The sequence below is a fragment of the Hydractinia symbiolongicarpus genome, chromosome 3, assembly GCF_029227915.1.
Source record: "Hydractinia symbiolongicarpus strain clone_291-10 chromosome 3, HSymV2.1, whole genome shotgun sequence".
NCBI lineage: Eukaryota > Metazoa > Cnidaria > Hydrozoa > Anthoathecata > Hydractiniidae > Hydractinia > Hydractinia symbiolongicarpus.
In genome coordinates, this window is record NC_079877.1 from 3,671,079 (window position 1) to 3,687,906 (window position 16,828).

The following is a 16,828-nucleotide window of genomic DNA, read 5'->3' on the forward strand; positions in this document are numbered from 1 at the left end:
AAAATCGAGTCCAATTTTTAGGGGTCCGTTAGTTGCTACCGTATTTAAAGACTCTCTTCTATTTCTAAAAAAATATTTTAAACATGTACTGGAGACATAATTTATCCGACATTACCATCGAAATGGGTATTCTTTGCCAAAGTCAACTCTTTCCCTGATGTTTAAGTGCATCGCTACGCTTATAGCAACCTTTTCACTGTTTTTAATTAGCTTTCCAACTATTTTGCCTGTATTAATCGCGTTTTTTCAATCCATATAGAGCACTGCTATATTCTTCGTATAAATTTTTAAGCAGAAGAATATCAAATAAGCCTATTTCACACAAAAGAGAGATTAGTGATCAGCAAATTTCGGGTTGCTGATTGTTTACATAAAAGTTTGAAGAATGCAGCAACAAAATATTGACTACAAATATTGCGAATAATCTAAATCATGAAGTAACAAGAAATGCCTTTTGGTTTCCTTAAAATGCGTCAACAAGCAAATAGATTTTTTTGTCTTCATTCAAGATAGTTTTCATCACAATGGCACACTATAAGATAGTAAGTATCGACTGGTCACTAGTAAAGTCTTTGGAATGTTCAAATTATTTATTGAATATCTTGTGTGATACCTGTTTTATTTTTAGAACGGCATACCTGATTTTATATATAAACAACAGAAGCTGGTGTCAGTATATAGATACTCAAGGCCCCCTATTTCTCTTAGTAATGGTTAAGCTGTGTCCTTGCCAAATATTATGCGACATGTGTGCTTTTGTTTGCTGTAAATTTGTGTAAGCTTAGAATGACTAGTGCTAGCCTAGACAACGTTACAATATATTAAATAGCTGCGAATAAGGAAAAAGTATAAATTTTTAAGAATATGATAAATTAGTAATGGCTTTGGTTTGTATAATATTCCAATGTTTTTAGAAATCTGATTTTCTACAGTTTGTATATGGGTTTTCCAATACAAGTTTTCGTCAATAAGAACACCTAAAAAGTTTAAAGAACTTTCCCTTTTTATGCTAATTTTATTTATACATAGATCTGGATGTTTTAATGGCAAGTCGTCTGTTTTAGAATTTTTGCAGAATAGCGTATATTTTGTTTTATTTACATTTAGGCACAGTTTGTTTGCTTTAAACCATTCATTATAACTAACCAGTTAATTGTCTACCAAAATGAAGAGAGTTTTGATATATTTATGAGCATAGAATAAGTTAGTATCATCACCCAAAAGAATAAAGTGTCGATGCAAAAGGCAAATCGTTAACATATATTAAAAATATGAACGTTCCAAGTATAGAGTCCTCCACATTTGACATTTTTCAGTTCATTCGTATGAATACCATAATAACTCTGATGCATCTTGCCAACAATGGAGAGCGTGAATGTGCGATATCGTACTTTATACAAAGATTGACTCGGGGAAGCCAATTTAATCTATTACCTTTATTACCCTACTTTGTTTCTTCGATATTTTATTGGTCATATCAACAGTTTAATAATGATTCCCAATAAATCCCAACAACCCCCATACATCACCCAATGATCCGAAACCAGTCACTCATGACCCCAAACCATCCCTCAACAACCCAATGAACCACAATGACACTTTAATCTAATCTGCAACAAATCACCCCGAATGCGATTTCATCTTACCTGATAAAGTAAAGTTTTGCGGATTTTAAATTATAAAAATAAATTTTAACATCAAATAAATTTCTTAACCTTACTACGCCCACATAAATTAACAAATAATTGTTGTTTAAGGAAGTAAAAATAGTAAGTAATTAAGTAATTAATTACCTAAGAACTTTAAGTTTTTCTCAATAACTCTTTTGTGACGTTGCATAGCTACGATCCTAACTTTGATATCTATCTTTTATACACCTGCTTGCTAAGTCGTTATATATCATATCTTCTAGAACCATAGATTATAGCCTCACTCCAAGCTAGTCTTAAAAATTTAATGAAATACTTCATAATCGTTAAAATTTAAAGATTTTCTTTAGGCTCGTGATATATTATGTGCTGTTCCGAGTCTCTTTCATAAACTATTTACAGGGTTCGGCTTGGCACAGCTTATAAAACCAATATCTAGCGTGTTGGAAGCAGCCGTAATCTAGCAGTTCTACACGGCACAGCTTATATCATGAGCTTTTACATTATTCTCAGACATTAAATCTTACGGCACAACTTTATCACATCAAGAGGAATTATTAACACGAGGTTTCGCGAATACTTACTATAATCATTAGAAAGTATTATCATAAAAGACACTAAGAGTTTAAATGCTTGCCTGAAATCGTCTATTTACAAAGCCGTTGATTAGAAGATGCAATTTCAATCTACAATCGCTAGCAAAAAATTAACACAGTTGCTGTTTTTTAAACACTCTCCATAGCTGCAACAATGCAACCTTTGTAAATACATAAATAAGTACATAAATATTTCGTTTTTTTTCTGATAGTAGATTTTCTCATTCACTTTGTTATACTGCGCACTATAGCAAAACTAATTTTCTATCGAATCTAACGCGACAGATTGCTGCAAAACACTTTTTCGCAATATCATCTGCGCCAATTGGAAAAAGAATACCTTAAGTTCTTTTTGTTTTCAACTTTGCATTCAAACTACACCAAAGCTATGCAATTTGTCCCTTATCCAAAATTCTCTCGCAGAGACGTTTAAACCAACTTCGTTATTACATTTTGCTGATACGGCTGATAACGATTCCCCACTAATTTTCAAATTTAGGTGCTCTTACCTCTTTACAAACTTAATTGATGTCCCGTACTTCATTGTGGCCCAAGCTAACAAATCCACCTATTTTAAAAGACAAAAAAATGCTTACCTGTAAAACTGCAACTAAACGCGAATATTTTGAGCAAATCAGGAATTGCCTATATATACCTTTATAATCGGATGTTGTCTTGAATTTGTTTTTGGCTTACGATCATTCCAGACAACGACTACCAGATTCGTAAGATAAATCAATGGATGGAAGTTGAGCATCATTGAGTTATCTTTCTGGAACAGCTCCTTTGTTACGTCGTACATCGTTCTTGCACATTTGCAAAATTAAATTCGTCAAAATTGCACTTGTAACAGCAAATCACAAAAATAAGATCCGCAGTTTGTATAAAAAAACTTTTCTAATTGCAAAAACTAAGTAGAAAAACATTAATAATAACATATAATGTTTATATATCTTTCAGAAATTTTATCTCCGTTTAACAACTTATAACTTACGTGAAACTTTTAGTCCATGTGTCATATTCAGGGTTTAATTTAATCAAAGTGTCTTTTTTCTAACAAATGGAGCGCGCGAAAAGCTACTATTTGCTTTTCTAGCTTGCCTTATTGAGCTTGTTTTAGCATTTAAACTTTTTTAAAAAAAAAAATACTTGTGTGACAGGACTTAAAAATTACTATTTTGATGCTTGTCTAAGATTAAAAGTGTTGACTATTGATTATCGAAATACACACAAACTAGATGTGGCTATAAAGGAGTTTCAAGACAAGTGGTTTAGAAGTGTTTCGTTGATCTTTTTGTGTAGTTTTATGCTCAAAGCAATGAGATATTAATAATTTTGTATGATGAAAACTTTTTTGCACAATTACCCAAAAAGTGAAATCTAAAGTGACATGAATATAAATTTTTTTATTATTTTTGAAATTATTTTCCCAGGATAGCCTTTTCAGTTCCTATTGGTACTGCTACAAAAAAGGATCCTGCGAAGGGAGTCCTAGCGCATTTGAAGCTCCCATTTGTGGCACAAAAGTCGTGCAAGCACAGCAATTGCTGAACTAGACAACCGCCTAATCCTATTCTCACGCTGAACGCTAAGCAGAAAGAATAGATTCACACTCTTATGTTCTCTGTCAAGACCTCCCGCACTGAATGCGAACGCTTTACCACTAGGTTACGAGTCGATGCACCAAAGAAAAAAAAAAGATCATCGTAAAATAACATTTTATTACAACAAAAATCATATAAGTCCACAGAAGTTTTTTGGGAATAGAGAGAAGCCCTGTGAGAATTCGTTTGAATTTTTATTGTTAATGGTCCCACACATGAAGAAACCAACGTATGGTAACTAGCTAGCCGAGCTGAATAATTGTGTAAAAAACAGCATGACCAAGTCCATGACAAATCAAAAATATGATTTCATTTATTAGATTGCTCCACTTAAAGAGGAAAACTATAAATTCTGTACTCTGTACTCGAGTTGATAAGAAAAGTTATTCTAATTTACATGTAGAGCATTTTGGTTTTTGGTCAAGAGTTGCTTAGCATACACAACGAAGAAGATTTTGTTTTTAACAAAATTCTATTCCTACTGATGCTATGAATACTCTATTAAACCTCCAAGATTAAACATTATTATTTTGCAGAAACGTAACAAAAATCCAAATTCTTTGTCAGACCAGATGCCAAAAAAGTCAGAACTCAGTAAATTTTAGTTAAATTTCAATACTGCGTTGAGTGTTTCTTGGTTCTTTGGGGTTTCTAACACATATCATCTTTTTCATATATGTCTTGTTCATGTTATATATGTGTCATATATACGTGTTTATATATGACAGTAACGGCATTGGTGGCTGTGAAGAATATAACAGTTCCAAACTCTTCAAAGACTTAGTTATTGATTAAGAAAATTATTTTCAAAAAACTTTGATTCTTAACTCAACGTAAAATACAAACATATTTTTTTTCGCTTAGAACTGTTAAAACAGTTGAAACGTATTATGAACGCCGTTTAAACTGGTTTATGTTTCTTAAAAAGCAATTTTGTACAAAAATATGTGGTAAATAAATAAAAATAAACTAATTAAGAATAAACAAATAAATAAATTTATCAAAGTGATAAAGTAATTATTGGAAAATTAATATTATTGAAGTGATAAGCGCATTTCCAAAATGGATTGACAACAGCATTAAATGTACATTTCAAGTCTGCTGCATGACGTTCGTAATGTTTAGAGATAAACGTGATTAAAAAATATTTACATCAACCAAAATTTGCAATTGCTTTCTGCATCTTCTTTCAAATAAATCTGGCAGATTTTTCCTTAACAGCTTGTTTCTAATAATACTTTTCCTCTGTGAATATTCTGAAATTCCAACTAAGATTATTTCAAGCTTAATGTATAGAAAAAAATAGAAGATTTATTCTCCCATTTCTTAGATTGACTATTTTTATATTGTCGCATTTCTCATCCCTTCAAGTTTAATGATTTTCGTGTTCCGGTTTTTCATTGTTAGTGACGTCATAATTTTCATAATCATGATCGCTGTCCGTGTCAAATTCGTCATCATTATAAGTTCTGTTTTCAACATATCCAAGATTCGCTTTATGCTCTTCTTCTGTTGGCTTTTCAGTGTTTAAATTCTCTATTGTTGGTGTTTTTTTGATTTTAAACTCTTCCGGATCATAATATTTTAATTGAGCTACGGAAACAAATTCATGCTCATCATCCTCATCCTTGACCTCCTGTTCCTCACCCTCCTCCTTGTTGTCAAATTCTACGCTCATATCCTTATATGCAACTTCATTTTCTCTCGTATTGTTTTCATTCTCAGCTAACTCGTCTTTATTTTCTGCGGGAAATTCTGTGTACGTATTTGCATTACCCATCTCTACATCATTTTTGTAGACGTCAGCAGTAATATTATTGTTGCTTGTCTCGCGGTAACTGTACCCGCGCACTGAATGCCTTTGTAGATCGTCTTTTTCTAGTAAACAATATTTTCAATTTACTTAACTGTTAGATAGGTTTGTAATTTTAGCCCCTTATTTATTGTTGGAACTCTTACTGACAAATAAGTAGCCGTTAGCTCCACAGGATTTTGCTCGTCATATCACGTTTTTGGTCATACCAAATCAAAATTTCGTTCATTCTTGTTTGTCTGTTACTCTGCGGGGGGTTTGAAATAAAGTTGTGGCGTAACCCTTATGAGAAAAGGCAGACAAAACATGGATGTTATTAATATAAAGAAGATAGATGCAAAATTTTGTTTTTTGATTAGAGGTTTATATTTTGGGTTATGCATCAAACAAACGACTGTCTTTGGAATATGTGCAACGTATTGATTTTACCATTATACCATTGGACTCGTTTCTATCTTCCTGATTTTACTAACATTTATTTATTTATTTTGATTTTGATGTAGTTTCTAAGCAGTTGCTAAGGCGATAAATGGGAAGTTAAAGTAAAATGTAGACCATGTTTGAAGGGAATATCGATTATGATCCCAATTTTTCTTTCTTTCGGTTACGATAATGCAATATTCTGTTGGTGCATAATTTATTGACACGAAGATGATAAAATTGGAGTGAATCTTTTTTTTATCACCAAAGTAAAAACAACATTTTGTACTTCGTGATGATCTTATTACTCATTAAATAATTACTTTTTTGGTTGAAAACAAAAACCTTTTGATCCATTGCCAAGGGTCCATCTTTAATAAAAAGGACATCATGTTTTTCTAGTTTGTATTAACATAATATAGAGTTTTGCCAATGCGTTTGTTTTAAGTAGTTCAAAGAAATCCCCCCACTAAAAGTATCGAAAAGCACGGGTTTAATAGATTTAAGAAAAAACTAGGAATCTAGCTTGCGTAACACCTACCTTTCTTTCTTCCACAACATCCACAACAACAACAGATTAACACGAATATTATAATAAGGACCACCAACCCTCCAGCACCTGCTCCAATAGCGATGATGAGTGTTTTATCATCGTCGTCATCATCATCTCCTGCTGCTCCTAAATGAGATCATATCAGAAAATATAGGTTTCTGTAAGTGCTGTATATCGGCACGTCGTCGTACGGCGGTCGCCATAAGTTCTAAGTGGTAAATGTAATTGACGAAATTCGTGCAACTGTACATAGAATTATTGCAAAATGTGTACACCAAACTTGTACAATACGGTTTGCAATGCAAAGTGTACTAAGTTCTGGATTTGCTATTTCTTTACCACTACGTCAAAAGGTGATGTTCGTGCCTTGTGTCTAGCATAGGTTTTTTATAATATTCTTCTGTCTACATGCTCATAATTGTGATGATTTTCTTTGTGCAGCTGAAGGAAATTGTATTGTGCATTTCTTTTATATCCTACCTGGACTACCAGTAGCAGCTGTAGTTACAGTTGTGGTCAGTTTTAGTGTTGTTGTTGCCGCATCTTTTTAAAGAGTGGATGAAAAATTACAATAAGAAGCTTAGTAACACATTGTTTGATACAAAATAATCGAAAAAATAAAACAAGCATGGCATGTTCCCTTAAGAATTGTTGTATTGGATTGTGGGACTACTACAATTGTGTTGGATTCTGGGACTACAATTTTGTTAGATTCTGGGACTACAACTGTGTTGGATTTTGGGACTACAATTGTGTTGAATTTTGGGACAACAATTGTGTTGGATTCTGGATTTACAGTTCTACTGGATATTGAGATTAAAATTGTGTTGGATTCTGGGACTACAATTGTGTTGGATTCTGGGATTACAGTTGTGCTGGCGTTCTTTTACACGTGTCGTCAATTTAAAAAAACAATCTAACCTGAACTTTCTGACTTTGTTGTTGTCGACACGGTTGTAGGTGCAGTAATTGAGACATTCCGTTGACTCCACATTCCAAACTGTTTTCCGTATAAGGCTCGCACACGTACATATGTGACATTAATAAAACCACTGCTGGTGTTGTAACAATACGTAAAATCCACTGTAGTGTCGTTAAGAACTGCTGAATGCACAGTTTTATCAGAGCTGTTCATCAAGTTGACCTCGTAATAACCTGTACATAGGCCAATATCAATTGGGTCCCAAGTGGTACGTACGCACAGTAAGTCCTTGTAAGATTGTGTAATAACGACCGCAGGTGGCTTAACTAAAAAAATATACCAAAAGTTAAAATTATTAAAAAATTTAATTGACTACATAGTGAAATTAGAATGTCATTTCCTTCTTATCAACTTATAAATCTAAGTTATAAGTTGCTGTCAGTTTTTCAATTTAAGTTTGTCAAATCGGCAAAAATTTTAGCTCCTCCAAAACATCAAAATCCGGCAGAGCCAAAGGTCCCAATAATGTGTATTGTTTTAGGGAAGGTTCTATCTGGTATGCGCTTACATGTTTACAAAAAACATGATACACATACATTGGGTATCTAACAAGGCGGTTCCAATTTTGTCAGATTCATATCCAGTTGCTATATACTTCAGTGTTTTCCCACACATGGATGCAGATACTTTAGGTAACACAACACTATATACATATTGGGCGTCTGCAGTTGTATTTTCAGTTGTATTTGAATTATGTGTTGTGACTGTTTCGTTATCTATACTCCATGTTACCAATGGTTTTTGACGACCACATAAATGTATGCTCAACACAACAGAAAATGTTGCATTAAGAGTAATATTTGAAGGGAGATCATCTCCACAGACATGCGGTCCACCTGAAATAAAAAGAAACAGACATAGTTTTTTGAGGTTTCCAGGAAATAGGATTAATTTTTAATTTCTTTTCAGTGTTTGAGATTAGCTTATACATGTTCTTTTAAATGGGGAACAAATAAATAATGAGCCTGCTTAAATTTAACTAAGTGAGGTTTAAATGTATTAAAAATCTATCACAAATCTTCGATATTTAATAATATTTTAACTGCGATATATCGACTTTGTAGAGATGCGAGAATTCTCCATGGATCTTTCTACGAGCTAATGAATAGTAGTATCCCACAACAAACGTATATGGTCTTTTATCAAGTGCTTTGAATAAATCCCAGTTTAGAACCTCATTTAAGTACTTAGAACCTGAAGTACCCTTTAGGATTTAAATCTTATTAACAGTTAAAGAATTTTATATAAACTTCTTGTAAGTTTAATAAGGGAGTTTGTATGCATAGTTACAAAAAATTGATTGGTTGTTCTAAAGGTCCACCCTTTCATACTGCGTCAGTTTGAAAAACGAGCAGACATATCAAAAATAAATAGAACTGGATAACAATTGAAATGCCATTCTATGATTTAATTTTTATATTCTTAATCTTGTGTAGGAAAATTCAAATACCAGTCGCTCATAAATCGTAACAATAGGCAAAAAATATTGCAACAAACATGCAATTATACTTTGCAACTTACCAAACACATCAAGTTTTACATCCTGTTCAACTGCAATGGGATTATTAATATCGTTGTTCAATAAATAAATCAAAACACCTCGAAAAGTATAATCATCTGAAAACTTTAACGGGTTAACCTGCAGCAGATACTCCTGGTTTGCAGCACTGGCAGTTAGCCTTGAATTAAATGGTGGTACTGGAAGAGCTTGAAGAACGTTATTGCTACCTATTGCAATTTGTTGAGTTGATGGTGGTAGTTCTACATAAAATGATTTCACCGTTCTATTATCATTCGCAGTGATGGTTGCTTTGAATGATATAATTGCACTTTGATTGAATATTCCACTTATTGTCGGACTGTCCGTGTATAATACTGCCGGAAATGCTAGAATATACAAAATGTATTACTTATTTTTTTAATACATTTAAAGGAAAATTTATGAGCAGTAAAGTACCCTTTACCTTTATCTCAACCAGTTTGGTACAACACATCAGGAGGTTTTAAACCTCTTATTACCCACATACGGAGACGACATCACACACTCTTAAGCCTATTCGGTCCGGGGGGGGGGGGGGGGGGGGGGGGGCGGATTCCGCCCCCCCTGACGGTTTTTTTTTAATAACTCCTGATTGCTTTCTTATATGGCTATGATACCTACTGAGTTTCAACATTTATCTATTAGACACCTGCATGCTAAATTTTTACGTCCCATACCTTTCGGAGGCTTTGATATTGGCCATTACTCGAAACTACCCCTAAAATCTCTATGAAATCCTTATAATGGGGAAAATATAATAACTCCTGTTAGGATTATCCTTAGCACTTGAAACTTGCAACACAACTTTGTTTCATCAAGAAGATCATTTTGAATAATTTTGACACGTGACTAATCCGATTTCCCGATTTTGTCGGATTTTACCCGAAAATCGAAAAAAATCGGATTTTCGGGCATTTTTTGGCAATTTTTTATTTGATCCATGTAAAAACCGGAAGATATGCTAAACAAATTTTATTTAGCTTTCAGAAACTTCAAACAGAATGTAAAAATTCGCTCTAGAACAAAAGTAATGATATTCTAAGCAGATAGTGGCATTTTTAACAATTTTCAAGCTTCTGATGATGTCACAGAAAATGTGCTGACGCAAGCAAAAATTTATTGCCGCCATTTTGTTCCTTTTATGACGTACTATAAGTGTGCCAAGTTTGATTCAATTTGAACAATCCTATGAAAAGTTATTGAGGGGGGGCGGAATCCGCCCCCCCCGGTCATAGTATGTTCGAAAAACCCCGGACCAAATAGGGTTAAGCTATTAGTTAAAAAATAAGATTTCATTTTAAATCTTATTAAACAGGATTGAACTGAATCAATTTTTAGCAGGGCCTGTCTTTTTTGTGAAAATGTTGTGGGTGATTTTATTTTCTACGTGTTAGGTAGAGGTCTCAACCTGACTAGGAACTATAAACTTAATTTAACTATACGTTTCTTTACTGTTTTTGCTTTTCTATGTTTCCAATTTAAAATTTGAAGAAAGCATGGAAGCGAAGTTGACAAACTTTGGGAGAAGGATTAAGGAGATATAAATCACTAGTCGCATCACATAGACGCAACATTAATTGGCCAACTAAGTCAATCAATCAATCAATCAATCAATCAAGCAATCAATAAATATTTTTTTTGTTATTAAATCCTTTCATTACAAGAAGGTTGCGCAACAATAAAATACCTAAACTCCCAGAGTACTATTTTCACATCGCTCTATTTGTTAGGTTCGATAATGCTATGTATATAAAAAATATTGTAGGCGATGTAAGGATAAAGAGATAGGGATGTTATCAATTATTAAAAAATGCAGTATAGGAGAATAGGAAAGGCTATGTTTCAGACTTGTTGCAATGCAAAAAAAATTAGACAAGTTAAAAAAGTTTAAAACTAGAAATATGGTTAAAAACTTTTTAGGATTCCAGTATCATCTCCGTGACCTTAACAAAAGTATGTAAAAAGAAAATATTAAATGTCTTTCTAACAAAATGTAAGAAAATTATTGATTGTTTGTACCCGTCACCGAGATTAACTCATAAGAATTACAGTGAATCGATCAGCTTGCAGAAGAACTTCAAATTATCTTTTTGTCAGACATTAAAACCATTCACTGTTTTATAAAGATTTTAACCTACCTGAATTTACACACAATGCCCAAATGAACAGAATTTTGATGCATGCAACGTGACGTTCCATCCTTTAGCAAAACATTGGACTGATGCAGGATTACTTCTAACACAACATAAAAAATTAACTACACATAAATCTAATCTCACAAGAATTCTCACTAATTATCTCTTCTCTATACATATTTTGAACAGATAAAGAATACTTCCCACGTATGGTGTGTTAATAAGGCGTCGTGTCATCGTATTGTAACATAAAACTTTTTTATTTTATATTAAGGTAGTATCTCATTTCAGAGCAAATTATATTCTTAATCTTGTTGCGGAATATTGTTTACCTATTCTATATTATCATAACCTAACATTAGCGCATATTATCGTAACGTGTAATTTACATCTTGTTTCGGAATGTACTACTTTCAAGAATACCGTTTACTCATCGTCTCATTACATACTGTTGGCCTATCCTATTGTAACGTGCGATTTACATTTCGTTTCGATTTTTAATCGCTTCAGAGGATACTGTTTAGCTACCTACGGTATCATAACATACCGTCGGCCCATCATATCTAAACGTGCAATTTACATCTCGTTTCGATTTTATCGTGTGACAGGATACCGTTTACCTATCGTATCGTAACGTAACGCTTGGGTATCGCATTTTAATTACCTGTTTATGTATCGTGTCGCAACTTACATTTTTAACGGTTTCTACGACGTCAGAGATCGGGCGCAACATAGTGTCGTTAGTTTAACTTTCTACCATTGCAATCTATAATAACATTAGAATAACTTACAGCAAAGCGAATCTACTCGAGCTGCGATGTGCTTGCCACTTTCTTTCTTTTTTTAAAACTAAAAATATTTCTCTTCAATGCTGTTATTAAAAACAAACCTCACTCGTCTTTTCTATCCTTCTCAACACGGTGGTTCCTACTTTTGAAAGGAATACAACACAATTTTTAATACGATCTTTTATGATGATTTATCAGGGCTGTCCAGGGTGCTATAGTGTTATGTTGTTAAAAATGTTAAACATTCAAATAAAATTATGTAACAATTCAAAATAGATATTTTAGTAAATCCTATTATTTAAATCTTGTATATAAAACATTAGTCATAGGCCACCCTTTACATTGAAACTATTCTTATGGACAAAATGCTTTTTAAAGAGTATTTATGTTGTGTACAGGTTCATTGTGATAGACACTGACAGACACTTGGAAAATAAAATTGATGTACTGTTAAATGTGACTTGCTTATGTTTTCAGTAATATTGTTTTGTTTTTACGACTAGAAGTTACTGCAGACGTAGACGAGTGAATTTACTATTGAAATACACGTTTCCCGAATTACATGTTTTTTAAAATTTTATAATTTTGATGTTTTGACTTTAAGATCATATTCAACATCATTAAATTGGTGTGTGTATACATTTTCAATTTAATCCGACCATGGATATCCGACAAGTGAAAATGCTGTTTTCGTGGTATTTATGTTGCGGTCAAAATCTTCTTAATTTTCTACTTATACTGATAAGGCTTGGTTTCAAGCAGATTTCAATTAGGACAAAATTAAAAAACCTGTTGTAACAGGTTTTTTATTTGCTGTAGGATACTGAGGATTTCACCGTCTATAAAGTTTTAGATGAGGATTTCTAAAATCACATTTACTTTGGTTGAAAAAGTTTAGAAATAGCAGCGGTGCATTAAGAAAAACTAATTTGAGAAAGGTGTATTAAAGTTATAAAAAGCTGCTAAAATTCTGGCGTATTTGCTTACTATTAAAAATTGCAGTTTAACCAACATTTTATTAACTAAAATGACTGCTTTTATTGCCAAAGTAAGACTACCTATTCTACTTTCTTTGTTTGACTGCATCAAAGGTACAAAGACACACCGGAAAAAAAGACAAATTTAACAAGAACTTTGTTTTCATTATTAGCAAAGTCAAAATAAAGCTAATAATAATATTCCAAACCCCCTTTTGAAGAAAAATATGAGTTAATCAGGTCAAGCAGAAGAAAGCTGAGGATTACATGTTAGTATTATTTTTCATTTTAAAATATGTCGTTTATTTAACTGAATTCGACAAAAATTTTCTTTGTGTTGTAATTTATTGTTGAAAATAAAATGTCATATTAGTATGAAAATAAAATTTCTCTTTCCTCTTTTTGATATTTAGTTTTCATTGGCTTGACTCGTTGAGATTTCCTTTAATTTTTTTCGAGATAATCTGATGAAAACTCGAGATTCTCCCTGCAGGAAGAATTTTTTAGGACAGAACAATCAAGTTCTGTAAATAAAATTTTTTTATTGTTAATCATCACTTATATTTAAAACAAACTATATTTACCAATCATATCAAAGACATCTCCTTGCAGTGTATATGCGCCTGTTTTCCTTTTTTTTTCGCGGAGACTATAACGATATTGGTTGGTTGACAAAGAACATCAAAAAAACCAAAAATATAAACCTTGTGGATTTACCACATATATCAAACGCTTCTGAAAATATCATTTTGACATTTTAATTGAAAGGGGTCGCTCAAATATCGAGGTTTGAACTACGGAAATTGTTTTTTCATGATGTCGGATGAACAACAATAAGTTGGTTACAGGTGTCACTGTTTAGTTACTTGGATATTAGTATTTGGACCTGTAAAAACATGGAGTGATGCAAACATGAAAAATATTTTTCCGTGGAGACTTTATATCAACGTGTTGTTCCTTGTGGTATTTATGGATATTGTTCAGTAAAAATTAACAGAAGTATACTATTTTAAATATTTAACTTCATTAAACATCAGTCATGTCTCTTATTAGAACCCTTTTTCAAAAAGTCGATGCCAAAGGCCTTTGGAATAGTCATTTTTTACAGAAATTGCATCTTTGACTTACATTTTTCAGATATGAACTTTGAGTTTTGAATATCGTAATAGCCTCAGCATTTGACTTTAAAATTTGATGGGCGTTAGACTTTTTCGTTGGACAAGTGCTAGTTTTCGCGCGCATTCTTGCTAATATCTGTGCTAATTTAGCAAAATAACGAACTTTTTAAGAAGATGAACGAAAGAAAATTAGAACGAATGGGGTACCTTTTAAAGCAATTTTTCACAAAATAAAGAATTATTATGACAAACCAAGGGGAAAATATTTGAGCACAACAGTGCTTTACTGTAATTTTATTTTACAATTTCTCAAATTTTCAATCAGCCGCTTCTTTATATCGATGATTAAAGCGGTCTTAGAAAATGTTTTAAATTTGACACTCCGGATTGGCTAAAACGCAATTCAAATTCCAGAAAAAAAGTTTTTCAAAGCTGGCCCTATCTCCAACCCCTTACCCTGGTATTATAGGTTCTATTATTTGTTTCCATTGAGTATTTTCGCGAACTGAGAAGAAATTGAATAACTGTTTTTTTTCTAAATAAGAAAAGTTTTAAAAACACTTGTTAAAATTTTATTTTTAATTTATAAAGTAGCACGAAGCTTTTTGTAACTGAGTTACATTTTCAAGTGATAAAAATATCCTAAGCTAAAAACCTTTATACAAAATATCTACAATAAAATAAAAAATAATTAATTGATTTAATTAAAATGTTCTACCCAAGGGAATACAAGGCGTATGATATACGCAAACAACCTCGCCAAAAAAGTGTATAAAAAGCTGAAGTTAGACACGACATATTTTGCTATTCGGATAGGCAATAATATTGATAGAAAATTTCTCGAAATTTCAATTTTCGTTAGGTCAGTCTGTAAACACGTCCTCGCGGGCGAGATAGTAAAAAAAAGTAAAAATAGTTACCAAGATGAGATTCGAACACACGACGACTCCCGTGTCGGTGCTCAGAGAGGCAAAAATTTCCATTCTTGTAGGACACATGTGCGTTTTAATACAAGCTCACGAGCTTGTAACAAGTAAAAATCATGGACAAGCGAAACAAAAGAAAGAAAATGTACAAAAAAAAAAATTTCTTTTTTCTGTATATGTTTAAAGCTTGTTCAGTATTTTACAATATTTTTTTCAACAATCAATCAGATTTTCAAAGCGTAAATAATCAACTCATTGGAAAATTAGACTCATGAAAAATGTGTGTTCTGTATATTACTCTTACTTTCTTATAAATGTTTTAATATCTTCACGTGTCACATTATGAAAGGAATGTCTTATAAAAACCTTTAATCGCAGTGCCATTACAAACTTTCCATCATGATATCCACTCCAGATGTCCAATAATTAACCGTATAAAGGCTTATTTATGCAAATCAATCCACTACTTCACTGGTTCAAAAGTAATCATTTCCATTTAACAGTCAAAGAATGTTAAAATTGAGCATTCTTTCAAGATAAGAGAACTAATTTGCCAAACAACTAGGACATTCTTTTAGCGAGCAATGGAGGGCTCTCTTTATATCGACGTTTCTACACTCTCTTGGATATGTAAGCAATCAGCTTCCTTCTTTTTAAAAGCATGCCACATTTTAAAGCGTGCTAAGTATTTCCGAACTTTGGCATTTGCTAACAAAAATATAACAGCATTTACAAAAGAGTTGCAATAGGAAAGCAAATATCCAAAAAGTTGACAAAAATCTAGCCAGCGTTTTCTATTTCCCTGTATTTTATTCTTTAAAGTAGCATGCAAGACGGACGTAATCGCATACGACACATAAAACACTGCGATGGATAGAAACATACGCGATATGATGCGAGTCATTGTTTTATCCACGTGACGTAGTAAATGGCTATGCGTTGTTTCTTTTCGTCTCTGTCGCACAGCCTTGAGCGTAAAAATATGGATGATAAGTATAGTCACTGCTAAGCAAATATCAATCCCAACGGACACCATTTTGGCGGTTTTAAAAAAATGAAGTTTTGTACCGAAAACATATAGAATTGCTTGACTAAAAGCTACACCAATCACAAGCGTTAAAAGATGTATTAATTTCGACTTGGCAATCATACTGGAATGGTGATTAAGGAATTTCATTCGGACAAATCGATCCAGACCGATAAGCGCTATGATGTAGGCGGAAATATGCGTAAAAAATAAAGCCAAGAATTGCGCCACAGTTTCAAAAATGCAATGCGTTTCATTAGAATATCTCATTATCATCACCGTAAAACATGTTTGGGTAATGGAGGCCACACAACAATCTGATACACTGAGGCAAAATATTAATTTCAGGGATGTGTTCTTTAACTGCTTGGTTGCTATTAAACCATACACGATGGCAAGGTTTGCGAAGAAATTACAAATTGCCAAAGGTATGTTGAGGGAGATCAAGATGTTTCTCTGCAATTCGTTTAAATTCGCTTTTGATTCGTAAGATGTTTGACATGTAGAGAAACTGTTAGCACTGTTGTTCGCCATTTCTGCAATCTACAAAAAAAAACACGGTGAAATATAAGCTTGTTTTAGGTAAGGTTTTAATTTTCTTTGTTTGATAAAAACCTCTTGCTTCGTATCAGAATAAAGGAAAAATGGAAAAGAACGTAAGAAGAAATGGACAAGATAGTAAACAACAGAAAGATTAGAA

At 32.7% G+C, this 16,828-nt stretch overlaps 1 protein-coding gene across 2 annotated transcripts; it reads right to left on the reverse strand.

Moving 5' to 3' along the window:
• Window positions 1–4,746: 4,746 nt before the first annotated feature.
• On the reverse strand, window positions 4,747–12,235 carry LOC130635515 (uncharacterized). 2 transcript variants are annotated; one of them, XM_057444864.1, is made up of 7 exons: window positions 12,084–12,235; window positions 11,296–11,389; window positions 9,139–9,504; window positions 8,154–8,453; window positions 7,557–7,883; window positions 6,624–6,761; window positions 4,747–5,727 (listed from the first exon to the last, which is right to left on the reverse strand). In XM_057444864.1, the coding sequence occupies exons 2-7, from the start codon at window positions 11,354–11,356 to the stop codon at window positions 5,222–5,224; spliced, it is 1,698 nt and encodes a 565-aa protein (XP_057300847.1). In that variant the 5' UTR covers window positions 11,357–11,389; window positions 12,084–12,235; the 3' UTR covers window positions 4,747–5,221. The 2 variants fall into 2 exon arrangements, with proteins under 2 accessions (XP_057300847.1, XP_057300846.1); XM_057444863.1 differs by having other exon boundaries at window positions 11,296–11,392.
• Between the last annotated feature and the right edge of the window lie 4,593 nt (window positions 12,236–16,828).